This window comes from Oncorhynchus tshawytscha, linkage group LG28 (genome assembly GCF_018296145.1).
Source record: "Oncorhynchus tshawytscha isolate Ot180627B linkage group LG28, Otsh_v2.0, whole genome shotgun sequence".
Taxonomy (NCBI): domain Eukaryota; kingdom Metazoa; phylum Chordata; class Actinopteri; order Salmoniformes; family Salmonidae; genus Oncorhynchus; species Oncorhynchus tshawytscha.
In genome coordinates, this window is record NC_056456.1 from 41799889 (window position 1) to 41827536 (window position 27648).

The window sequence follows — 27648 nt, forward strand, 5'->3', positions numbered from 1 at the left end:
TCTCTGTCTCTCTCTCTGTCTCTCTCTCTGTCTCTCTCTGTCTCTGTCTCTCTCTCTGTCTCTCTCTCTGTCTCTCTCTGCCCGGTTACATTGGTGGCAGCAGTGGGATATAGGCCTGCTTAACTCAATAGTTGGCAACCAGCTAGTTGCCAGCTGAGCCAGATCACTCTCATTTTCCCAACCAGTCCTGAGATTCGAACCGGCAACCCAGCTCTCTAACCTTGAGACTACCGCCAATGAGTAACAAATGTTATTGTGTGATTGTGTGTATATGAATAATTTAATTCCAAAATGCTAAAAAATAAATTTTCAGAAATTTTGGTAAATGAGCTTTTACTGATTATAGAAATTCTGAAAGAGATTGGTGAGTTTTTTCACTATCTAATCATGGACAAATAATCATGTTAAAAAAGAAAGAAGCTATATATCTGCCTCACCCACATAAACAATACTATAGTTTACTATAATATAAATACTTTACTTTTAAAATAGTTCAACAACTGTCGTGTTTTTTAGGACTGTATTGTTTCCATATATTACTGTAGTACACTATAGTATTTCCAGTTTACTGTAGAATACCTACTGTAGTATTAATATACTTAAACTATATATTATAGTATTTACTGTAGTGTTTTTGCAGACTGCAGTATACTGTAGTATTTACTGTAGTGTTATTGCAGACTGCAGTATACTGTAGTATTTACTGTAGTGTTATTGCAGACTGCAGTATACTCTAGTATTTACTGTAGGGTTGTTGCAGACTGCAGTATATGCTAGTATTTACTGTAGTGTTATTGCAGACTGCAGTATACTGTAGTATTTACTGTAGTGTTGTTGCAGACTGCAATATACTGTAGTATTTAACGTTGTGTTTACTGCAGACTGCAGTATACTCTAGTATTTACTGTAGTGTTGTTGCAGACTGCAGTATACTGTAATATTTAACGTAGTGTTATTGCAGACTGCAGTATACTGTAGTATTTACTGTAGTGTTTACTGTAGTGTTTACTGTAGTATTTACTGTAGTGTTTCCTGTAGTATTTACTGTAGTGTTTACTGTAGTGTTTACTGTAGTATTTACTGTAGTGTTTACTGTAGTATTTACTGTAGTGTTTACTGTAGTGTTTACTGTAGTATTTACTGTAGTGTTTACTGTAGTGTTTACTGTAGTATTTAATGTAGTATTTACTGTAGTGTTTACTGTAGTATTTACTGCTCTTTTCTATTTCTTGATGGGAACACAATTAAGGTCTCCACTTTTAGAAAAAAGTTGCTCTCTAGAACCTCAAAGGGTTCTTCGGCTGTCCCCATAGGAGAACCCTTTGAAGAACCCCTTTTGGTTCCAGGTAGATCCCATTTGAGTTCTATATAGAACTCTTTACACAGAGGGTTCTACATGGACTCCAAAAGGGTTCCACCTGGAAAAGAAAGTTATCCTGTGGGGACAGCTGAAGAACCCTTTGTTCTAAGAGTGTATACTTGGCATGTAGGTTTATCACTTATGGATAGCACAAATTGGGATAAGGGGGAGGGGAATGGGCAGGGTATAAGCAACAAACGAAAAAAATCACCCTTATTTATGAATTAAATCATGTAGTATTACTATACTTTAAAAAACTATTGTATTTGGGGACTGAAGTGTTACATTACTGTATTTATTACAGTATTTTTTTGTGGATAATACTGTACTATACTGTAGTATTAACTATAGTGTTCTACAGTATACTACAAAATTATGTAGTAAGTACTACACATGATTGAGGGGTACTCCAGTGTGTAGTATAGTATTCTACACTTTTCTACAGTTTACTACATAATTCTATCGTAAGTACTGTAGTATTCTAAAACAAACATTTGTTTTGTTTTATGTTTACACAGTCCAAAGTAACAAATATCTACATTTTTGATAAAGAACTGTACAAATGATACATGTAGGACATAAATATTAAACATTAAAAATATTTCAATACAGTAACATGAGATCTGTAAAACATTTCCATTTGACATTTTTTGTCATTTAGCAGATGTCACTTCCAGGAAGTGAATGAATCTTGAAAGGGGCGGCAGGGTAGCCTAGTGGTTAGGAACAATACTGTGTATTCATCAAGTAGTATCAGTGTGTATGTGTGTATGTGTGTATGTAATCGACAGTCAAAGTGTGTGTGTGTGTGTGTGTGTGTGTATGTAATCGACAGTCAAAGTGTGTGTGTGTGTGTGTGTGTGTGTGTGTGTGTGTGTATGTAATCGACAGTCAAAGTGTGTGTGTGTGTGTATGTGTGTTCAGAGTGTCCAGTGGACCTGTTCTTTGTGCTGGACACGTCTGAGAGTGTTGCTCTGAGGGCCAAACCTCCCAACTTCTACATCGACCAGATCAAGAGCTTTACTGAACGCTTCATCATGGAGCTCAAAGAGATGTAAGATACACACACACACACACACACACACACACACACACACACACACACACACACTTTGACTGTCGATTACGGAACACTGATCCTACTTGATGAGTACACAGTGTTGTTCATTTTGAATGTGTCCATTTGCAAAAATGCTGCCTTGTTTGGTGACCCAACTGCTGGGTTGAAGGCTTTGGGTAACTTAATTGGGTTGTTTCTTTAAAAGGAGCAAGTGTGGGTTGTTGACGCTGGGTTATTAAGATATGACCCAGTGGGTCAGATCAGAAGACTGGAGGCGTATCATGGTAGGGGCATGGCTTTCAGATAGTTATTTTTGGTCTCCTGTGAGAGTAAATGTAATTCTGTTTATCCCTGTTGTATTGTTAAGGTTCAACACTGACACTTTTGTAGCTTTAATTAAGCTTAAACAATTGTATGAGTTCCTCAAAAGCTTATGACTATACCAATGTTGGGATAGTTACGACTTTGTTACAAAATGTTGTGAGCAATGTAAAATTATTCATATTGTATTAGAATATGTAATATACACAAATATTCAGGGGGTTTTAAATTTGCAATGTTAAAATTAACATGATGGAACAGGAATGACATTTACTCTCACAAATGTAAATGTTTCAGTTTTTGATTTGTTAAAAAAGTTTGAAATATCCAATAAATGTCGTTCCACTTCATGATTGTGTCCCACTTGTTGTTGATTCTTCACAAAAAAATACAGTTTTATATCTTTATGTTTGGAGCCTGAAAAGTGGCAAAAGGTCGCAAAGTTCAAGGGGGCCGAATACTTTCGCAAGGCACTGTAGGTAGGTCCTGTAGGTCCTATTATAGGTAGGTCCTGTTATAGGTAGATCCTGTAGGTCCTGTTATAGGTAGATCCTGTAGGTCCTGTTATGGGTAGGTCCTGTAGGTCCTGTTATAGGTAGGTCCTGTTATAGGTAGATCCTGTTATAGGTAGATCCTGTTATAGGTAGGTCCTGTTGTAGGTAGATCCTGTAGGTCCTGTTATGGGTAGGTCCTGTTATAGGTAGGTCCTGTTGTAGGTAGGTCCTGTTATAGGTAGGTCCTGTTATAGGTAGGTCCTGTTATAGGTAGGTCCTGTAGGTCCTGTTATAGGTAGGTCCTGTATGTCCTGTTATAGGTAGATCCTGTAGGTTGTGTTATAGGTAGGTCCTGTAGGTCATGTTATAGGTAGGTCCTGTCATAGGTAGGTCCTGTTATAGGTAGGTCCTGTAGGTCCTGTTATAGGTAGGTCCTGTATGTCCTGTTATAGGTAGGTCCTGTAGGTCCTGTTATAGGTAGGTCCTGTAGGTCTTGTTATAGGTAGATCCTGTAGGTTGTGTTATAGGTAGGTCCTGTTATAGGTAGGTTCTGTTATAGGTAGGGCCTGTTATAGGTAGGTCCTGTAGGTCCTGTTATAGGAAGGTCCTGTAGGTTGTGTTATAGGTAGGTCCTGTTATAGGTAGGTCCTGTTATAGGTAGGTCCTGTAGGTCCTGTTATAGGTAAGTCCTGTAGGTCCTGGTATAGGTAGGTCCTGTTATAGGTAGGTCCTGTTATAGGTAGGTCCTATAGGTCCTGTTATAGGTAGGTCCTGTAGGTCCTGTTATAGGTAGATCCTGTTATAGGTAGGTCCTGTAGGTCCTGTTATAGGTAGGTCCTGTTATAGGTAGGTCCTGTAGGTCCTGTTATAGGTAGGTCCTGTAGGTCCTGTTATAGGTAGATCCTGTTATAGGTAGATCCTGTTATAGGTAGGTCCTGTTATAGGTAGAGGTCCTGTTATAGGTCCTGTAGGTCCTGTTATAGGTAGATCCTATAGGTAGGTCCTGTTATAGGTAGGTCCTGTTATAGGTAGGTCCTGTTATAGGTAGGTCCTGTTATAGGTAGGTCCTGTAGGTCCTGTTATAGGTAAGTCCTGTTATAGGTAAGTCCTGTTATAGGTAGGTCCTGTAGGTCCTGTTATAGGTAGGTCCTGTAGATCCTTTTATAGGTCGGTCCTGTAGATCCTGTTATAGGTACCAATCTATCACTCTTTCAATGAATCAATACCAATCTATCACTCTATCAATGAATCAATACCAATCTATCACTCTATCAATGAATCATTACCAATCTATCACTCTATCAATGAATCAATACCAATCTATCTCTCTATCAATGAATCAGTACCAATCTATCACTCTATCAATGAATCAATACCAATCTATCACTCTATCAATGAATCAATACCAATCTATCACTCTATCAATGAATCAGTACCAATCTATCACTCTATCAATGAATCAATACCAATCTATCAATGAATCAATACCAATCTATCACTCTATCAATGAATCAATACCAATGTATCACTCTATCAATTAATCAATACCAATCTATCACTCTATCAATGAATCAATACCAATCTATCACTCTATCAATGAATCAATACCAATCTATCACTCTATCAATGAATCAATACCGATCTATAACTCTATCAATGAATCAATACCAATGTATCACTCTTTCCGTTGAAGCAAATGCACTGGTGTTAATCATCCTGTGTTATTGGCTTTGCTCCAGCCATAAAGACTCATAACAACCAAATGAGAAGATGGTTGAGAATCCTGGCTAAGTCTCCATTGCTGTTGTCTTACATTTCACTGCTGCTTTTGATGCTGTAGCGATCCTTGCTATATGAGCCACGTTACAGTTCCTACCAACTGGATTAACCCAAGTGGAGCTTTACAAACGGTGGTTACCTTTCAAACCAGCGTCTCAGGTTCAGTTCTCTGCCCCACCATTCACTACAAAGCTATTGCTCATAAAAACTGTCTTAACACACCTGGAAACTTGGTTGGCCTTTGAGGACAAGTTCTTGGTTAGTATTAAAGTGAAAAGCTCAAGTCAAATTCTGTGTTCCTAAAGGGTTGGCACTGGACCCTGCTGTTTCTGTTAATATCTTATTTATGTTACTGGGAAGGTTCCAGTAGGATAGTAGACCTAGCTTGTCTATAGGTTCCAGTAGGATAGTAGACCTACCTGTAGGTCTATAGGTACCAGTAGGATAGTAGACCTAGCTGGTCTATAGGTTCCAGTAGGATAGTAGACCTAGCTGTAGGTCTATAGGTTCCAGTAGGATAGTAGACCTAGCTGGTCTATAGGTACCAGTAGGATAGTAGACCTAGCTGTAGGTCTATAGGTTCCAGTAGGATAGTAGACCTAGCTGTAGGTCTATAGGTTCCAGTAGGATAGTAGACCTAGCTGGTCTATAGGTTCCAGTAGGATAGTAGACCTAGCTGGTCTATAGGTTCCAGTAGGATAGTAGACCTAGCTGGTCTATTGGTACCAGTAGGATAGTAGATCTTGCCGGTCTATAGGTTCCAGTAGGATAGTAGACCTAGCTGGTCTATAGGTTCCAGTAGGATAGTAGACTTAGCTGGTGTATAGGTTCCAGTAGGATGGTATATGTAGCAGGACTGTAGGTTCCAGTAGGATAGTAGACCTAGCTGGTCTATAGGTTCCAGTAGGATAGCAGACCTAGCTGTAGGTATAAAGGTTCCAGTAGGATAGTAGACCTAGCTGGTCTATAGGTTCCAGTAGGATAGTAGACCTAGCTGGTCTATATGTTCCAGTAGGTTAGTAGGTCAAGCTGGTCTATAGGTTCCAATAGGATAGTAGACCTAGCTGGTCTATAGGTTCCAGTAGTATAGTAGACCTAGCTGGTCTATAGGTTCCAGTAGGTTAGTAGACCTAGCTGGTCTATAGGTTCCAATAGGATAGTAGACCTAGCTTGTCTATAGGTTCCAGTAGGATAGTACACCTAGCTGGGGTATAGGTTCCAGTAGTATTGTAGACCTAGCTGGTCTATATGTTACAGTAGGATAGTAGACCTAGCTGGTCTATAGGTTCCAGTAGGATAGTAGACTTAGCTGGTCTATAGGTTCCAGTAGGATGGTATATGTAGCTGGTCTGTAGGTTCCAATAGGATAGTAGACCTAGCTGGTCTATAGGTTCCAGTAGTATTGTAGACCTAGCTGGTCTATATGTTACAGTAGGATAGTAGACCTAGCTGGTCTATAGGTTCCAGTAGGTTAGTAGACCTAGCTGGTCTATAGGTTCCAATAGGATAGTAGACCTATCTGGTCCTTAGGTTCCAGTAGGATAGTAGACCTAGCTGGTCTATAGGTACCAGTAAGATAGTAGACCTAGCTGGTCTATAGGTTCCAGTAGGATAGTAGACCTAGCTGGTCTATAGGTTCCAGTAGGATAGTAGACCTAGCTGGTCTATAGGTTCCAGTAGGATAGTAGACCTAGCTGGTCTATAGGTTCCAGTAGGATAGTAGACCTAGCTGGTCTATAGGTTCCAGTAGGATAGTAGACCTAGCTGGTCTATAGGTTCCAGTAGGATAGTAGACCTAGCTGGTCTATAGATACCAGTAGGATAGTAGACCTAGCTGTAGGTTTATAGGTTACAGTAGGATAGTACACCTAGCTGTAGGCCTATTGTTTCCAGTAGGATAGTAGACCTAGCTGGTCTATAGGTTCCAGTAGGATAGTAGACCTAGCTGGTCTATAGGTTCCAGTAGTATTGTAGACCTAGCTGGTCTATATGTTACAGTAGGATAGTAGACCTAGCTGGTCTATAGGTTCCAGTAGGAGAGTAGACTTAGCTGGTCTATAGGTTCCAGTAGGATGGTATATGTAGCTGGACTGTAGGTTCCAATAGGATAGTAGACCTAGCTGGTCTATAGGTTCCAGTAGGATAGTAGACCTAGCTGGTCTATAGGTTCCAGTAGGTTAGTAGACCTAGCTGGTCTGTAGGTTCCAATAGGATAGTAGACCTAGCTGGTCTATAGGTTCCAGTAGGATAGTAGACCTAGCTGGTCTATAGGTTCCAGTAGGTTAGTAGACCTAGCTGGTCTATAGGTTCCAATAGGATAGTAGACCTATCTGGTCCTTAGGTTCCAGTAGGATAGTAGACCTAGCTGGTCTATAGGTTCCAGTAGGATAGTAGACCTAGCTGTAGGTCTATAGGTTCCAGTAGGATAGTAGACCTAGCTGGTCTATAGGTTCCAGTAGTCTATAGGTTCCAGTAGGATAGTAGACCTAGCTGTAGGTCTATAGGTTCCAGTAGGATAGTAGACCTAGCTGGTCTATAGGTTCCAGTAGTACCTGTAGGTCTATAGGTACCAGTAGAGTAGTAGACCTAGCTGGCCTATTGGTTCCAGTAGGATAGTAGACCTAGCTGGTCTATAAGTTCCAGTAGGATAGTAGACCTAGCTGGTCTATAGGTACCAGTAGGATAGTAGACCTAGCTGGTCTATAGGTTCCAGTAGGATAGTAGACTTAGCTGGTCTATAGGTTCCTGTAGGATGGTATAAGTAGCTGGACTGTAGGTTCCAGTAGGATAGTAGACCTAGCTGGTCTATAGGTTCCAATAGGATAGTAGACCTAGCTTGTCTATAGGTTCCAGTAGGATAGTACACCTAGCTGGTCTATAGGTTCCAGTAGGATAGTAGACTTAGCTGTAGGTCTATAGGTTCCAGTAGGATAGTAGACCTAGCTAATCTATAGGTTCCAGTAGTCTATAGGTTCCAGTAGGATAGTAGACCTAGCTGTAGGTCTATAGGTTCCAGTAGGATAGTAGACCTAGCTGGTCTATAAGTTCCAGTAGGATAGTAGACCTAGCTGGTCTATAAGTTCCAGTAGGATAGTAGACCAAGCTGGTCTATAGGTTCCAGTAGGATAGTAGACCTAGCTGTAGGTCTATAAGTTCCAGTAGGATAGTAGACCTAGCTGGTCTATAGGTTCCAGTAGGTTAGTAGAACTAGCTGGTCTGTAGGTTCCAATAGGATAGTAGACCTAGCTGGTCTATAGGTTCCAGTAGGATAGTAGACCTAGCTGGTATATAGGTTCCAGTAGTACCTGTAGGTCTATAGGTACGAGTAGGATAGTAGACCTAGCTGGTCTATAGGTTCCAGTAGGATAGTAGACCTAGCTGGTCTATAAGTTCCAGTAGGATAGTAGACCAAGCTGGTCTATAGGTTCCAGTAGGATAGTAGACCTAGCTGTAGGTCTATAAGTTCCAGTAAGATAGTAGACCTAGCTGGCCTATAGGTTCCAGTAGGATAGTAGACCTAGCTTTAGTTCTATAGGTTCCAATAGGATAGTAGACCTAGCTGGTCTATAGGTTCCAGTAGGATAGTAGACCTAGCTGGTCTATAGATACCAGTAGGATAGTAGACCTAGCTGTAGGTTTATAGGTTCCAATAGGATAGTACACCTAGCTGTAGGCCTATTGTTTCCAGTAGGATAGTAGACCTAGCTGTAGGTCTATAGGTTCCAGTAGGATAGTAGACTTAGCTGTAGGTCTATAGGTTCCAGTAGGATAGTAGACCTAGCTGGTCTATAGGTTCCAGTAGGATAGTAGACCTAGCTGGTCTATAGGTTCCAGTAGTATTTTAGACCTAGCTGGTCTATATGTTACAGTAGGATAGTAGACCTAGCTGGTCTATAGGTTCCAGTAGGATAGTAGACTTAGCTGGTCTATAGGTTCCAGTAGGACGGTATATGTAGCTGGTCTGTAGGTTCCAATAGGATAGTAGACCTAGCTGGTCTATAGATTCCAGTAGTATTGTAGACCTAGCTGGTCTATATGTTACAGTAGGATAGTAGACCTAGCTGGTCTATAGGTTCCAGTAGGTTAGTAGACCTAGCTGGTCTATAGGTTCCAATAGGATAGTAGACCTATCTGGTCCTTAGGTTCCAGTAGGATAGTAGACCTAGCTGGTCTATAGGTTCCAGTAGGATAGTAGACCTAGCTGTAGGTCTATAGGTTCCAGTAGGATAGTAGACCTAGCTGGTCTATAGGTTCCAGTAGTCTATAGGTTCCAGTAGGATAGTAGACCTAGCTGTAGGTCTATAGGTTACAGTAGGATAGTAGACCTAGCTGGTCTATAGGTTCCAGTAGTACCTGTAGGTCTATAGGTACCAGTAGAATAGTAGACCTAGCTGGCCTATTGGTTCCAGTAGGATAGTAGACCTAGCTGGTCTATAAGTTCCAGTAGGATAGTAGACCTAGCTGGTCTATAGGTTCCAGTAGGTTAGTAGACCTAGCTGGTCTGTAGGTTCCAATAGGATAGTAGACCTAGCTGGTCTATAGGTTCCAGTAGGATAGTAGACCTAGCTGGTATATAGGTTAAAGTAGTACCTGTAGGTCTATAGGTACCAGTAGGATAGTAGACCTAGCTGGTCTATAGGTTCCAGTAGGATAGTAGACCTAGCTGGTCTATAAGTTCCAGTAGGATAGTAGACCTAGCTGGTCTATAAGTTCCAGTAGGATAGTAGACCAAGCTGGTCTATAGGTTCCAGTAGGATAGTAGACCTAGCTGGTCTATAGGTTCCAGTAGGATAGTAGACCTAGCTGGTCTATTGGTCCCAGTAGGATAGTATACCTAGCTGGTCTATAGGTTCCAGTAGGATAGTAGACCTAGCTGGTCTATAGGTACCAGTAGGATAGTAGACCTAGCTGTAGGTCTATAGGTTCCAGTAGGATAGTAGACCTAGGTGTAGGTCTATTGTTTCCAGTAGGATAGTAGACCTAGCTGTTCTATAGGTTCCAGTAGGATAGTAGACCTAGCTGGTCTAAAGTTCCCAGTAGGATAGCAGACCTAGCTGTAGGTCTATAGGTTCCAGTAGGATAGTAGACCTTGCTGTAGGTCTATTGTTTCCAGTAGGATAGTAGACCTAGCTGTGGGACTATAGGTTCTAGTAGTATAGTAGACCTAGCTTTAGTTCTATAGGTTCTAGTAGGATAGTTGACCAAGCTGGTCTATAGGTTCCAGTAGGATAGTAGACCTAGCTGGTCTATAGGTTCCATTAGGATAGTAGACCTAGCTGGTCTATAGGTTCCAGTAGGATAGTAGACCTAGCTGGTCTATAGGTTCCAGTAGGATAGTAGACCTAGCTGGTCTATAGGTTCCAGTAGGATAGTAGACCTAGCTGGTCTATAGGTTCCAGTAGGATAGTTGACCTAGCTGGTGTATAGGTTCCAGTAGGATAGTAGACCTAGCTAGTCTATAGGTTCCAGTAGGATAGTAGACCTAGCTGTAGGTCTATAGGTTCCAGTAGGATAGTAGACCTAGCTGTAGGTCTATAGGTTCCAGTAGGATAGGAAATCTAGCTGGTCTATAGGTTCCAGTAGGATAGTAGACCAAGCTGGTCTATAGGTTCCAGTAGGATAGTAGACCTAGGTGTAGGTCTATTGTTTCCAGTAGGATAGTAGACCTAGCTGTTCTATAGGTTCCAGTAGGATAGTAGACCTAGCTGGTCTAAAGTTCCCAGTAGGATAGCAGACCTAGCTGTAGGTCTATAGGTTCCAGTAGGATCATAGACATAGCTGTTCTATAGGTTCCAGTAGGATAGTAGACCTAGCTGGTCTAAAGTTCCCAGTAGGATAGCAGACCTAGCTGTAGGTCTATAGGTTCCAGTAGGATCATAGACATAGCTGGTCTATAGGTTCCAGTAGGATAGTAGACCTAGCTGGTCTATAGGTTCCAGTAGGATAGTAGACCTGCCTGTAGGTCTATAGGTACCAGTAGGATAGTAGACCTAGCTTTAGGTATATAAGTTCCAGTGGGATAGTAGACCTAGCTGTAGGTCTATAGGTACCAGTAGGATAGTAGACCTGGCTGGCCTTTTGGTTTCAGTAGGATAGTAGACCTAGCTGGTCTATAAGTTCCAGTAGGATAGTAGACCTACCTGGCCTACTGGTTCCAGTAGGATAGTAGACCTAGCTTTAGGTCTATAGGTTCCAGTAGGATAGTTGACCTAGCTGGTCTATAGGTTCCAGTAGGATAGTCGACCTAGCTGGTCTGTAGGTTCCAATAGGATAGTAGACCTAGCTGGTCTATAGGTTCCAGTAGGATAGTTAGACCTAGCTGGACTATAGGTTCCAGTAGGATAGTAGACCTAGCTGGTCTATAGGTTCCAGTAGGTTAGTAGACCTAGCTGGTCTGTAGGTTCCAATAGGATAGTAGACCTAGCTGGTCTATAGGTTCCAGTAGGATAGTAGACCTAGCTGGTCTACAGGTTCCAGTAGGATAGTAGACCTAGCTGGCCTAAAGTTTCCAGTAGGATAGCAGACCTAGCTGTAGGTCTATAGGTTCCAGTAGGATCGTAGACATAACTGGTCTATAGGTTCCAATAGGATAGTAGACCTAGCTGGTCTATAGGTTCCAGTAGGATAGTAGACCTAGCTGTCGGTCTTTGTCCTCCTTGGCACTCAGCCAGTTACTTCCTGTGTTCTGGTGAATCACATCCCCTCTGTCCTTTTTGTCTTCAAGGGTGCAGGGTGGTGAAAGCCATAGCTCTCTGGGGCCCCATGGTACCACTTCTTCTTTCTCACAGACACTTCCTTCGCATGACATGTTTTCACAGCAGACTAGTTTCACTCCCTGGGGTCAGGGTCAAGTGTGTGTTCCTGAAAGAGTGGTAACTATTAAACAGACAGCTAGCCGTTAGCCAGGTATAGGCTGACAGCTAGGTGTTAGCCAGGTAGAGTAAAACAGCTAGCCGTTAGCCAGGTAGTCTGACAGCTAGCCGTTAGCCAGGTAGTTAGCCTCCCCAATGGCACCCTATTATTCACTATATAGGATGCCATTTGGGATGCTACCCTTGTGTTTGTTATTGTAACTAGTGAGATGACATGTCGGCCTACTTTACATTGTTGTAATTATCATCTAACCTGTTGGGATGAACAGACATTGGTTAGTGATTTACATCCTAAATGGCACCCTATTCCCTTTGTAGTGCACTACTTTCAACCAGGGCCCTTTGTAGTGCCTTACTTTTAGCCAGGGCCCTTTGTAGTGCCCTACTTTTAACCAGGGCCCTTTGTCATGCCCTACTTCTAACCAGGGCCCACAGGGTTCTATATCGGAATAGGATGCCATTTGGTGCTCAGACATTGACTATTGTCTCATGACTTGTGGTTCGTGTAAAATACGCAGAACATATTTTTTTTTAAACCACAGTGTTTTCTGCGAATCGTAAACCCTGACATAGTGATGTGTCAGTGCACCTCCCAATCACTAGAAAAGTGTTGAAATGTCTCGACAACATCCGTTGATAGAGAGAAAAAAGCTGTCATGTGACAGAGACTGTCATGTTATTAAATAGCAGACCCAGTCGTACAGAACACTCCACTCTGCTATAGGACGTCTGTATGTCAGTCACAACCCAACTGGGACCATGACAACCATCATGATAACAGTACTGATGCTCTTCATTCAAACCACCCTGGGGGCTCCTGAAACAGGTATGTTGTTCATCTCATTGGTTATTAGTTTACACCTGAAACAGGTATGTTTTTCATCTCATTGGTCATTAGTTTACAACTGAAACAGGTATGCTGTTCATCTCATTGGTTATTAGTTTACACCTGAAACAGGTATGTTGTTCATCTCATTGGTTATTAGTTTACACCTGAAACAGGTCTGTTGTTCATCTCATTGGTTATTAATTTACACCTGAAACAGGTCTGTTGTTCATCTCATTGGTTATTAGTTTACACCTGAAACAGGTATGTTGTTCATCTCATTGGTTATTAGTTTACACCTGAAACAGGAATGTTGTTCATCAATCAAAACTCCCTAGAAAGGTAGGATCCTAGGAAGAAACCTAGAGAGGAACCAGGCTCTGAGGGTAGCCAGTCCTCTTCTGGCTGTGCCTAGATTGAGATTATAACAGAACATGGCCAAGATGTTCAAACGTTCATAAATGACCAGCAGGGTCAAATAATAATAATAATAATCACAGTGGTTGTAGAGGGTGCAACAGGTCAGAACCTCAGGAATAAATGTCAGTTGGCTTTTCATAGCAGAGCATTCAGAGTTAGAAACAGCAGGTGCAGTAGAGTGAAGGAGTCAAAAACAGCAGGTCCGGGACAAGGTAGCACATCCAGTGAACAGGTCAAGGTTCCATAGCCACAGGCAGAACAGTTGAAATTGGAGCAGCAGCACGACCAGGTGGACTGGGGACAGCAAGGAGTCAGTGACTCAACCCACTCAAATGATGCAACCCTCTTAGGGACTGCATGGAAGAGCACTGGTAAGCCAGTGACTCAGCCCCCATAATAGGGTCAGAGGCAAATAATCCCAGAGGAGAGAGGGGAACCAGCCAGGAAGAGACAAGGGTGGTTCGTCACTCCAGTGCCTTTCCGTTCACCTTCGCATCCCTGGACCAGACTACACTCAATCATAGACCTGCTGAAGAGATGAGTCTTCAAAAAAAGTAAAGAATTACAGGTCGAGACCGAATCTGCGTCTCTCACATGGATAGGCAGACCATTCCATAAAGATGTAGCTCTGTAGGAAAAAGCCCTGCCTCCAGCTGTTTGCTTATAAATTCTAGGGACAATTAGGAGGCCTGCATCTTGTGTCCGTAGCGTATGTGTAGGTATGTACGGCAGGACCAAATCAGAGAGATAGGTAGGAGCAAGCCCATAATAATGCTTTGTAGGTTAGCAGTAAAACCTTGAAATTAGCCGAGCCTTAACAGGAAGCCAGTGCAGAGAGGCTAGCACTGGAGTAATAAGGTCAGAAAGTAGAGCATTGCAGTAGTCTAATCTAATTTTCTGCATAATTTTTGGACAAAACGTTTCTGATTTTTGCAATGTTACAAAGATGGAAAAAAATCTGTCCTTGAATTATTCTTGATATGTTCGTCAAAAGAGAGATCAGGGTCCAGAGTAACGCCGGGGTTCTTCAGTTTTATTTGAGACGACTGTACAACCATCAAGATTGCCAGATCTAACAGAAGATCTCTTTGTTTCTTGGGACCTAGAACTAGCCTCTCTGTAAAAGTAAAACATTTGCCGCCATCCACTTCCTTATGTCTTAAACACAGGCTTCCAGGGAGGTACATTCTGGGGCTTCACCATGTTCCACTAAATGTACAGCTGTGTATCGTCCGCATAGCAGTGAAAGTTAACATTATGTTTCCAAATGACATCCCCAAGAGGTAAAATATATAGTGAAAACAATATTGGTCCTAAAACGGAACCTTGGGGAACACCGAAACTTACAATTGATTTGTCAGATGACAAACCATGCACAGAGACAAACTGATATCTTTCCGACAGATAAGATCTAAACCAGGCCAGAACTTGTCCGTGTAGATCAATTTGGGTTTCCAATCTCTCCAAAAGAATTTGGTGATCAATGGTATCAAAAGCAGCACTAAGGTCTAGGAGCACGAGAACAGATGCAGAGCCTCGGTCTGACACCATTAAAAGGTAATTTACCACCTTCACAAGTGCAGTCTCAGTGCTATAATGGGGTCTAAAACCAGACTGAAGCATTTCGTATACATTGTTTGTCTTCAGGAAGGCAGTAAGTTGCTGCGCAACAGCTTTTTCAAAAATGTTTGAGAGAATGGGAGATTCGATATAGGCAGATTAATTTTTTGTTTTTTCAAAAGTGAGTTTTGTACACATTATTACGTTCAACATAGGAGGTCCAAGTACAGGAATCAGCTCTTTCAGTAGTTCAATCATTTTTTTTCTGATTCAACAAAAGAGAAGGGAATAGAGATAGACATTTTGACAATAAATATAATAACAATCAAATTATAAACGACTTGCCATAACACTGCACCTTTCTTATGACTGTAAAATAAATGTGATCGTACTCAGTGACAGTACAACACATGAAAACAGATCATTTTCTGCCCAGCGTCCACTGAGTGGTGCAGAGACACCATTCAAATGCATGCCAACAACTTCAGCTTTAAGGTGGTTTTGGTCCCTCTGTGACCAAGAAGAAGAGGTCTTGTTTCAATTCTGCAAAACGATTTAGTATTTTTTCATGTTGAGAGCTGAATCCCTCTGAGAAGATCACAGCGAGATGAGAGGTGCTTTTTGCTGCAATAGCAAAGGCAGAGGAAATCGATCCTGGATAGGCCAAAAAATGTGAGGTGTAGCTCCCTATGCAAATGAGGTGTCAGATTTCATGTTCTGCATCTCAGATGAGAACAGAGAGCAGTATGTGAAGAGGGACAACCAGAGCTTTCACACAGCAAATGATGCCGTTCACAGAGCGCTCTGACACACGTTGGGCTGACACACATTATCATGTAAAGCCCATTTCTTAGAGTTTTACAAACTGGACTATATTTTGTAACTTACTTTGAAGTGATTGGGTCTAAATACGTGTTTGGTAAATAAATTAACTATATTATTATATAGTTGTTTTTTTTTCTACTGTGTTATTGACTTGTTAATTGTTTATTCCATGTGTAACTCTGTGTTGTCTGTTCACACTGCTATGCTTTATCTTGGCCAGGTCGTAGTTGCAAATGAAAACTTGTTCTCAACTAGCTTACCTGGTTAAATAAAGGTTAAATATTTTTTTTATTTTTTAAATATGATTATATATATATATATATATATATATATATATATATATAAATTATTTATATTATTATATATATAAATGAATAATATTACATATATATAAATGAATTATATTATTATATATATAAATTAATCATATTATTATATATATATAAATTAATTATATTATTATATATATATATAAATTAATTATATTATATATATATATATAAAATAATTATATTATTATATATATAAATTAATTAATTATATTATTATATATATAAATTAATTATAATATTATATTATTCTATATATAAATTAATTATATATATATATATATATATATATATATATATATATATATATATATATATATATATATATATATATATATATACATTATATTATTATATAATAGGTAGGTGTTAGTGTCTATTTTTTGGAATTTTTGCTTGACTTTTGTGAGTAAATTCAGTTGTGTTGCTCAAACCTGTGTCCTGACTCCGCTACATCTCTGCACCCAATCGCTGACACGTACGTCTGTAGCATTTTACAGGTAGAAAGATAAAACTATTTATCCACAATCTGCTCTGATCAAATCCGGTTCTGTCTTAACAAAACATAAAACTAAATATTTAGTCTGACTTCATCCACTGTCCAGAAAAATGGTTTATGTTTTATTGAACAAACCGTGTTTAAACCCTTTACAATGAAGATCTGTGAAGTTATTTGGATTGTTACGAATTATCTTTGAAAGACTGGGTCTTGAAAATGGGACGTTTCTATTTTTGCGTTCAGCATATTGCAGTTTTTTTGTTGTACTAAAAAGTCGTAGATTTGTGTTTACATTCAACTGGTAAAAGTTGAATGTGATATTGATTAAGGATGATGAGGGTGTGGTGCCTGGCCTTATTAGGATTTATATAGTGTTGTGTAGCCCTATGACAGTGTTATATAGCACTATAACAGTGTTATGTAGCCCTATTACAGTGTGTTATATAGCTCTATAACAGTGTTATGTAGCCCTATGACAGTGTGTTATATAGCACTATAACAGTGTTATGTAGCCCTATTACAGTGTGTTATATAGCTCTATAACAGTGTTATGTAGCCCTATTACAGTGTGTTATATAGCACTATAACAGTGTTATGTAGCCCTATTACAGTGTGTTATATAGCTCTATAACAGTGTTATGTAGCCCTATGACAGTGTTATGTAGCCCTATGACAGTGTTTTATATAGCTCTATAACAGTGTTATGTAGCCCTATGACAGTGTGTTATATAGCTCTATAACAGTGTTATGTAGCCCTATGACAGTGTGTTATATAGCTCCATAACAGTGTTATGTAGCCCTATGACAGTGTTTTATATAGCTCTATAACAGTGTTATGTAGCCCTATGACAGTGTGTTATATAGCTCTATGACAGTGTTATGTAGCCCTACGACAGTGTTATGTAGCCCTATGACAGTGTTATATAGCCCTATGGCAGTGCTTTATATAGCTCTATAGCAGTGTTATGTAGCCCTATGACAGTGTAATATAGCTCTATAACAGTGTTATATAGCTCCATAACGGTGTTATGTAGCCCTATGGCAGTGTTATATAGCTCTATAACAGTGTTATGTAGCCCTATGACAGTGTTATGTAGCCCTATGACAGTGTTATATAGCTCTATAACAGTGTTATGTAGCCCTACGACAGTGTTATATAGCTCTATAACAGTGTTATGTAGCCCTATGATAGTGTTATATAGCTCCATAACAGTGTTATGCAGCCCTATGACAGTGTTATATAGCTCTATAACAGTGTTATGTAGCCCTATGATAGTGTTTTATATAGCTCTATAACAGTGTTATGTAGCCCTATGATAGTGTTACATAGCTCCATAATTGTGTTATGTAGCCCTATCACAGTGTTATATAGCTCTATAACAGTGTTATGTAGCCCTACGACTGTTAGAAAGTCCTTATGATAGAGGGTTCAATTAAAGTGTTCAAATGTTCGCCTATTATGTCAATGCTGGTTAGTGATTGTTGTAATTTTTCTTTGTAGACGGTCCCTTCAACCTCTTCAATGCAGAAAGTGGCATTAGACAGGAGCTGGCACGCTGGGTGTCAGGTGGACGTATCTACTACACCAACAACAGGAAGTGTGCTGGGGTTTCTGGGAAGACAGAGGGTAGTACGCTGGTGTATTCTGACTGTGATGAGAAGAGCCTCCTCCAGCAGTGGGAGTGCAGTAACAACACACTGCTCACACTGAAAGGGCAGACTCTGTACCTGCACATCAACGACAACAATGATCTAGTGCTGTCCAGAGACACGGGGCCTCGGAGTCGCTGGACCATCTCTGGAACAACGGACGGCCCCTGCTCAAGGACCCACAGAGGTACGGGATTAGAGTCACAAGGTTCTCATTTATTAGGATTCTAAAATGAATTTTAGACAAAATGGACAAAGTCTCAACACACAACACAACAAGCAAAACAGTATATTTTATAGATTACAGGTTAAATATAACTACATCAGACAGTATATTTTATAGATTACAGGTTAAATATAACTACATCAGACAGTATATTTTATAGATTACGGGTTAAATATAACTACATCAAACAGTATATTTTATTGAAAAAAATGACAAATTTTTCCCTGAGATTCCACAATGTACAGTAACACAGGGACACACTCACAGAGAAAGAGACACACTCACAGAGAAAGAGACACACTCACAGAGAAAGAGACACACTCAAGAAAGACACACTCACAGAGAAAGACACACTCACAGAGAAAGACACACTCACAGAGAAAGAGACACACTCACAGAGAAAGAGACACACTCACAGAGAAAGAGAAAAGAGACACACTCACAGAGAAAGAGACACACTCACAGAGAAAGAGACACACTCACAGAGAAAGAGACACACTCACAGAGAAAGAGACACACTCACAGAGAAAGAGACACACACACTCACAGAGAAAGAGACACACTCACAGAGAAAGAGACACACTCACAGAGAAAGAGACACACTCACAGAGAAAGAGACACACTCACAGAGAAAGAGACAGAGAAAGAGACACACTCACAGAGAAAGAGACACACTCACAGAGAAAGAGACACACACTCACAGAGAAAGAGACACACTCACAGAGAAAGAGACACACTCACAGAGAAAGAGACACACTCACAGAGAAAGAGACACACTCACAGAGAAAGAGACACACTCACAGAGAAAGAGACACACTCACAGAGAAAGAGAGAGAGACACACTCACAGAGAAAGAGAAAGAGACACACTCACAGAGAAAGAGAAAGAGACACACTCACAGAGAAAGAGAGAGAGACACACTCACAGAGAAAGAGAGAGAGACACACTCACAGAGAGAGACACACTCACAGAGAAAGAGACACACTCAGAGAGAAAGAGACACACTCACAGAGAAAGAGAGAGAGACACACTCACAGAGAAAGAGAGAGAGACACACTCACAGAGAGAGACACACTCACAGAGAAAGAGACACACTCACAGAGAAAGAGAGAGACACACTCACAGAGAAAGAGAGAGAGACACACTCACAGAGAAAGAGAGAGAGACACACTCACAGAGAGAGACACACTCACAGAGAAAGAGACACACTCACAGAGAAAGAGAGAGACACACTCACAGAGAAAGAGAGAGAGACACACTCACAGAGAGAGAGAGAGAGACACTCACAGAGAAAGAGACACACTCACAGAGAAAGAGAGAGAGACACACTCACAGAGAGAAAGAGACACACTCACAGAGAAAGAGAAAGAGACACACTCACAGAGAGAGAGAGAGAGACACTCACAGAGAAAGAGACACACTCACAGAGAAAGAGAGAGAGACACACTCACAGAGAGAAAGAGACACTCACAGAGAAAGTGAGAAACACTCACAGAGAAAGAGAGAGACACTCACAGAGAAAGTGAGAAACACTCACAGAGAAAGTGAGAAACACTCACAGAGAAAGAGAGAGACACTCACAGCCAGTGTCCCCGTAAGAGTGTTAGTATAGAAAGCCATGTTCCTCAACAAGGTCACACAGGGAGGCAAGATGGCAGACACACTAATATAGTAAAACCCTTTGGGTCTAAAACCCACGTCACACTGAACTACATACAGATCACACAGTAACCAGTAACCACTGTCCCCTTTTCAGAACTTTTTACCATCGAAGGAAACGCATTTGGGCGTCCCTGTCAGTTTCCTTTCCTGTACAAAGACCAATGGTATGGAGACTGCACCTTGGTAGACTCCTCTGATAGACGGCTTTGGTGTGCCATTGAAACAAACTACCAAGACAATCAACTGTGGGGCAACTGTCCATCCAAATGTGAGTATTACATCTATTACTTACTGTGTCAATATACGCAGCTGTTAGATGCCCCCCCCCCTCTCTCTCTCTCTACTATTTCTACTCTCTCAATTCAATTCAAGGGCTTTATTGGCATGGGAAACATGTGTTAACATTGCCAAAGCAAGTGAGGTAGACAACATACAAAGTGAATATATAAAGTGAAAAACAACAAAAATTAACAGTAAACATTACACATACAGAAGTTTCAAAACAGTAAAGACATTACAAATGTCATATTATATATATATACAGTGTTCTAACAATGTACAAATGGCTAAAGGACACAAGATAAAATAAATAAGCATAAATATGGGTTGTATTTACAATGGTGTTTGTTCTTCACTGGTTGTCCTTTTCTCGTGGCAACAGGTCACAAATCTTGCTGCTTTGATGGCACACTGTGGAATTTCACCCAGTAGATATGGGAGTTTTCTCTCTCTCTCTCTCTCTCTCTCTCTCTCTCTCTCTCTCTCTCTCTCTCTCTCTGCTCTCTCTCTCTCTCTCTCTCCCTCTCCATCTCTCTCTCTCTCCCTCTCTCTCTCTCTCTCTCTCTCTCTCTCTCTCTCTCCTCTCTCCCTCCCTCTCCGTCTCGCTCTCTCTCGCTCTCTCTCCCTCTCTCTCTCTCTCCCTCCCTCTCCCTCCTCTCCCCCTCTCTCTCTCTCTCCCTCCCTCTCCGTCTCTCTCTCTCTCCCCCCCTCTCCGTCTCTCTCTCTCTCCCTCCCTCTCCGTCTCTCTCTCTCTCTCTCCTCTCCGTCTCTCTCTCTCTCTCTCCGTCTCTCTCTCCGTCTCGCTCTCTCTCTCTCTCTCTCTCTCTCCCTCTCTCTCTCCCTCCCTCCCTCTCTCTCTCTCTCTCTCTCCCTCACCATCTCTCTCTCTCCCTCCCTCTCCGTCTCCCTCTCCGTCTCTCTCTCTCTCTCTCTCGGTTTTGTTGTCATGATAACCATATGTTAACGTTGCCAAGGGAAGTGAAATGGATAAAAAGCCCTTTTCTTGTGGCAACAGGTCACAAATCTATTTCACCCAATAAATATTCTTTGTGGATCTGTGTAATCTGAGGATCTGAAGGATCTGAATCTGAAGATGTCATACATTTGGCAGGATGTTAAGAAGTGCAGCTCAGTTTCCACCTCATGTTGTGGGCAGTGTGTCAATAGCCTGTCTTCTCTTGAGAGCCAGGTCTGCCTACGGCTGCCTTTCTCAATAGCAAGGCTATGCTCTCTGAGTCTGAACATCTCTCCCCCATCCCTCTACAGCTACGGAGCATTGGCATAAGAACCCGGTCACAGGTGCATTCTACCAGGTGAACCTCCACTCTGCTCTGACCTGGCACCAGGCTCAGACCAGCTGCCAACAGCAGGGAGCAGACTTGGCCTCAATCACCGAACCCCTCGAGCAGACCTACTTAGCAGGTAGCGCCACCCGGTGGCCATGCTCACATATATCAGGCGTGTCAAACTCAAGTAGTGTGTTTATTAGTGTACTGTTCATGTACCAGTGTGTTTATTAGTGTAGTGTTCATGTACCAGTGTGTTTATTAGTGTACTGTTCATGTACCAGTGTGTTTATTAGTGTACTGTTCATGTACTATTTATGTCATTTTCAACTTTCTCTCCTTATCTTATATACACACACACACAAAAACACACACACACACACACACAAAAACACACACACACACACACACACAGGCCTGTGTGGTAGGCTGCCTGTGCCGCTGTGGACGGGGCTGAATGCTCTGGAACAGGACAGTGGGTGGCAGTGGATCAGTGGAAAGCCTCTCCGCTACTTCCGCTGGGACTCTGGTGAGTCCTCACCTTCACACTATGCCCTTCATGCTGCACTACTCTGGACCAGGGTCAGTAACACTATAGAGGGGAAAAGGACCAGGGTCAGTTAGTTACACTATATAGGGGAAAAGGAACCGGGTCAGTTACACTATAGAGGGGAAAAGGACCAGGGTCAGTTAGTTACACTATATAGGGGAAAAGGACCAGGGTCTGTTAGTTACACTATAGAGGGGAAAAGGACCAGGGTCAGTTAGTTACACTATAGAGGGAAAAGGACCAGGGTCAGTTAGTTACACTATAGAGGGGAAAAGGACCAGGGTCAGTTAGTTACACTATAGAGGGGAAAAGGACCAAGGGTCACTATAGGGGAAAAGGACCAGGGTCAGTTAGTTACACTATATAGGGGAAAAGGACCAGGGTCAGTTAGTTACACTATAGAGGGGAAAAGGACCAGGGTCAGTTAGTTACACTATAGAGGGGAAAAGGACCAGGGTCAGTTACACTATAGAGGGGAGAAAGGACCAGGGTCAGTTACACTATAGAGGGGAAAAGGACCAGGGTCATTTACACTATAGAGGGAAAAGGACCAGGGTCAGTTACACTATAGAGGGGAAAGGACCAGGGTCAGTTACACTATATAGGGGAAAAGGACCAGGGTCAGTTACACTATAGAGGGGAAAAGGACCAGGGTCAGTTACACTATAGAGGGTAAAAGGACCAGGGTCAGTTACACTATAGAGGGGAAACGGACCAGGGTCAGTTAGTTACACTATATAGGGGAAAAGGACCAGGGTCAGTTAGTTACACTATAGAGGGGAAAAGGACCAGGGTCAGTTAGTTACACTATAGAGGGAAAAGGACCAGGGTCAGTTAGTTACACTATAGAGGGGAAAAGGACCAGGGTCAGTTACACTATAGAGGGGAAAAGGACCAGGGTCAGTTACACTATAGAGGGGAAAAGGACCAGGGTCAGTTACACTATAGAGGGGAAAGGACCAGTGTCAGTCAGTTACACTATAGAGGGGAAAAGGACCAGGGTCAGTTAGTTACACTATAGAGGGGAAAAGGACCAGGGTCAGTTACACTATAGAGGGGAAAAGGACCAGGGTCAGTTAGTTAAACTATAAAGGGAAAAGGACCAGGGTCAGTTACACTATAGAGGGGAAAAGGACCAGGGGCAGTTACACTATAGAGGGAAAAGGACCAGGGTCAGTCAGTACACTATAGAGGGGAAAAGGACCAGGGTCAGTTAGATACACTATAAAGGTGAAAAGGACCAGGGTCAGTTAGTTACACTATAGAGGGGAAAAGGACCAGGGTCAGTTAGTTACACTATAGAGGGGAAAGGACCAGGGTCAGTTAGTTACACTATAGAGGGAAAAGGACCAGGGTCAGTTAGTTACACTATAGAGGGAAAAGGACCAGGGTCAGTTAGTTACACTATATAGGGGAAAAGGACCAGGGTCAGTTAGATACACTATAAAGGAGAAAAGGACCAGGGTCAGTTAGTTACACTATAGAGGGGAAAAGGACCAGGGTCAGTTAGCTGCTGTAAGTCTTCAGTTGTAGTGATATAGATGTTAGTCTTCAGATGTAATGATATAGATGTTAGTCTTCAGATGTAGTGATATAGATGTTAGTCTTCAGTTGTAATGATATAGCTGCTGTTAGTCTTCAGTTGTAGTGATATAGATGTTAGTCTTCAGATGTAGACATAGTTGTTAGTCTTCAGATGTAGCGACATAGATGTTAGTCTTCAGTTGTAGTGATATAGATGTTAGTCTTCAGATGTAAATCAAATCAAATCAAATTTTATTTGTCACATACACATGGTTAGCAGATGTTAATGCGAGTGTAGCGAAATGCTTGTGCTTCTAGTTCCGACAATGCAGTAATAACGAGCAAGTAATCTAACTAACAATTCCAAAAAAACTACTGTCTTATACACAGTGTAAGGGGATAAAGAATATGTACATAAGGATATATGAATGAGTGATGGTACAGAGCAGCATAGGCAAGATACAGTAGATGATATCGAGTACAGTATATACATATGAGATAAGTATGTAAACCAAGTGGCATAGTTAAAGTGGCTAGTGATACATGTATTACATAAGGATGCAGTCGATGATATAGAGTACAGTATCAACGTATGCATATGAGATGAACAATGTAGGGTAAGTAACATTATATAAGGTAGCATTGTTTAAAGTGGCTAGTGATATATTTACATCATTTCCCATCAATTCCCATGATTAAAGTGGCTGGAGTAGAGTCAGTGTCATTGACAGTGTGTTGGCAGTAGCCACTCAATGTTAGTGGTGGCTGTTTAACAGTCTGATGGCCTTGAGATAGAAGCTGTTTTTCAGTCTCTCGGTCCCAGCTTTGATGCACCTGTACTGACCTCGCCTTCTGGATGACAGCGGGGTGAACAGGCAGTGGCTCGGGTGGTTGATGTCCTTGATGATCTTTATGGCCTTCCTGTAGCATCGGGTGGTGTAGGTGTCCTGGAGGGCAGGTAGTTTGCCCCCGGTGATGCGTTGTGCAGACCTCACTACCCTCTGGAGAGCCTTACGGTTGAGGGCGGTGCAGTTGCCATACCAGGCGGTGATACAGCCCGCCAGGATGCTCTCGATTGTGCACCTGTAGAAGTTTGTGAGTGCTTTTGGTGACAAGCCGAATTTCTTCAGCCTCCTGAGGTTGAAGAGGCGCTGCTGCGCCTTCCTCACGATGCTGTCTGTGTGAGTGGACCAATTCAGTTTGTCTGTGATGTGTATGCCGAGGAACTTGTGTCGTCCGCAAACATGATGATTGAGTTGGAGGCGTGCATGGCCACGCAGTCGTGGGTGAACAGGGAGTACAGGAGAGGGCTCAGAACGCACCCTTGTGGGGCCCCAGTGTTGAGGATCAGCGGGGAGGAGATGTTGTTGCCTACCCTCACCACCTGGGGCGGCCCGTCAGGAAGTCCAGTACCCAGTTGCACAGGGCGGGGTCGAGACCCAGGGTCTCGAGCTTGATGACGAGCTTGGAGGGTACTATGGTGTTGAATGCCGAGCTGTAGTCGATGAACAGCATTCTCACATAGGTATTCCTCTTGTCCAGATGGGTTAGGGCAGTGTGCAGTGTGGTTGAGATTGCATCGTCTGTGGACCTATTTGGGCGGTAAGCAAATTGGAGTGGGTCTAGGGTGTCAGGTAGGGTGGAGGTGATATGGTCCTTGACTAGTCTCTCAAAGCACTTCATGATGACGGATGTGAGTGCTACGGGGCGGTAGTCGTTTAGCTCAGTTACCTTAGCTTTCTTGGGAACAGGAACAATGGTGGCCCTCTTGAAGCATGTGGGAACAGCAGACTGGTATAGGGATTGATTGAATATGTCCGTAAACACACCGGCCAGCTGGTCTGCGCATGCTCTGAGGGCGCGGCTGGGGATGCCGTCTGGGCCTGCAGCCTTGCGAGGGTTAATACGTTTAAATGTCTTACTCACTTCGGCTGCAGTGAAGGAGAGACCGCATGTTTCCGTTGCAGGCCGTGTCAGTGGCACTGTATTGTCCTCAAAGCGGGCAAAAGTTATTTAGTCTGCCTGGGAGCAAGACATCCTGGTCCGTGACTGGGCTGGGTTTCTTCCTGTAGTCCGTGATTGACTGTAGACCCTGCCACATGCCTCTTGTGTCTGAGCCGTTGAATTGAGATTCTACTTTGTCTCTGTACTGGCGCTTAGCTTGTTTGATAGCCTTGCGGAGGGAATAGCTGCACTGTTTGTATTCAGTCATGTTACCAGACACCTTGCCCTGATTAAAAGCAGTGGTTCGTGCCTTCAGTTTCACACGAATGCTGCCATCAATCCACGGTTTCTGGTTAGGGAATGTTTTAATCGTTGCTATGGGAACGACATCTTCAACGCACGTTCTAATGAACTCACACACCGTATCAGCGTATTCGTCAATGTTGTTGTCTGACGCAATACGAAACATCTCCCAGTCCACGTGATGGAAGCAGTCTTGGAGTGTGGAGTCAGCTTGGTCGGACCAGCGTTGGACAGACCTCAGCGTGGGAGCTTCTTGTTTTAGTTTCTGTCTGTAGGCAGGGATCAACAAAATGGAGTCGTGGTCAGCTTTTCCGAAAGGGGGGCGGGGCAGGGCCTTATATGCGTCGCGGAAGTTAGAGTAACAATGATCCAGGGTCTTTCCACCCCTGGTTGCGCAATCGATATGCTGATAAAATTTAGGGAGTCTTGTTTTCAGATTAGCCTTGTTAAAATCCCCAGCTACAATGAATGCAGCCTCCGGATAAATCGTTTCCAGTTTGCAGAGAGTTAAATAAAGTTTGTTCAGAGCCATCGATGTGTCTGCTTGGGGGGGGATATATACGGCTGTGATTATAATCGAAGAGAATTCTCTTGGTAGATAATGCGGTCTACATTTGATTGTGAGGAATTCTAAATCAGGTGAACAGAAGGATTTGAGTTCATGTATGTTTCTTTCATCACACCATGTCACGTTGGCCATAAGGCATACGCCCCGCCCCTCTTCTTACCAGAAAGATGTTTGTTTCTGTCGGCGCGATGCGTGGAGAAACCCGCTGGCTGCACCGCTTCGGATTGCGTCTCTCCAGTTAGCCATGTTTCCGTGAAGCAGAGAACGTTACAGTCTCTGATGTCCTCTGGAATGCTACCCTTGCTCGGATTTCATCAACCTTGTTGTCAAGAGACTGGACATTGGCAAGAAGAATGCTAGGGAGTGGTGCACGGTGTGCCCGTCTCCGGAGTCTGACCAGAAGACCGCTTCGTTTCCCTCTTTTTCTGAGTCGTTTTTTTTTTGGTCGCTGCATGTGATCCACTCGGTTACACTGGTTGTAAGGCAGAACACAGGATCCGCATCGCGAAAAACATATTCTTGGTCGTACTGATGGTGAGTTGACGCTGATCTTATATTCAGTAGTTCTTCTCGGCTGTATGTAATGAAACCTAAGATGACCTGGGGTACTAGTGTAAGAAATAACACGTAAAAAAACAAAAAACTGCATAGTTTCCTAGGAACGCGAAGCGAGGCGGCCATCTCTGTCGGCGCCGGAAGTACAACTACTGATATAGCTGCTGTTAGTCTTCAGTTGTAGTGATATATATGTTAGTCTTCAGATGTAGTGATATAGATGTTAGTCTTCAGTTGTAGTGATATAGATGTTGTTGTTAGTCTACAGTTGTAGTGATATAGATGTTAGTCTTCAGTTGTAGTGATATAGATGTTAGTCTTCAGTTGTAGTGATATAGATGTTAGTCTTCAGATGTAGTGATATAGATGTTAGTCTTCAGTTGTAGTGATATAGATGTTGTTGTTAGTCTTCAGTTGTAGTGATATAGATGTTGTTGTTGTTTGTGTGTAGGTCATCCTCTCTCTGATCCTGGTCATATCTGTGGACTAGTCGACCCAGGTCAGCAGTCCTACTGGCAGAGCTCCCTGTGCTCCAAGAAACATGGCTACGTCTGTCAGAAAGACCCACCTACATCCCCCGTTCCCCCAGGTAGGTCTGTCAGAAAGACCCACCTACACCCCCGTTCACCCAGGTAGGTCTGTCAGAAAGACCCGCCTATACCCCCTGTTCACCCAGGTAGGTCGGTCAGAAAGACCCACCTACACCCCCCGTTCACCCAGGTAGGTCGGTCAGAAAGACTTCCTATAAGCCCCGTT

The 27648-nt window shown here is 42.3% G+C and overlaps 1 protein-coding gene across 1 annotated transcript in view; it reads left to right on the plus strand.

Moving 5' to 3' along the window:
- Window positions 1-12560: 12560 nt before the first annotated feature.
- LOC112236794 (macrophage mannose receptor 1) overlaps window positions 12561-27648 on the plus strand; it is a 96210-nt gene continuing 81122 nt past the window's right edge. The window contains 6 exon segments of the mRNA XM_042307920.1: window positions 12561-12712; window positions 17847-18182; window positions 19978-20151; window positions 21429-21584; window positions 21864-21977; window positions 27344-27481. Coding sequence (XP_042163854.1) covers window positions 12646-12712; window positions 17847-18182; window positions 19978-20151; window positions 21429-21584; window positions 21864-21977; window positions 27344-27481 — 985 coding nt within the window. The 5' untranslated portion in view covers window positions 12561-12645.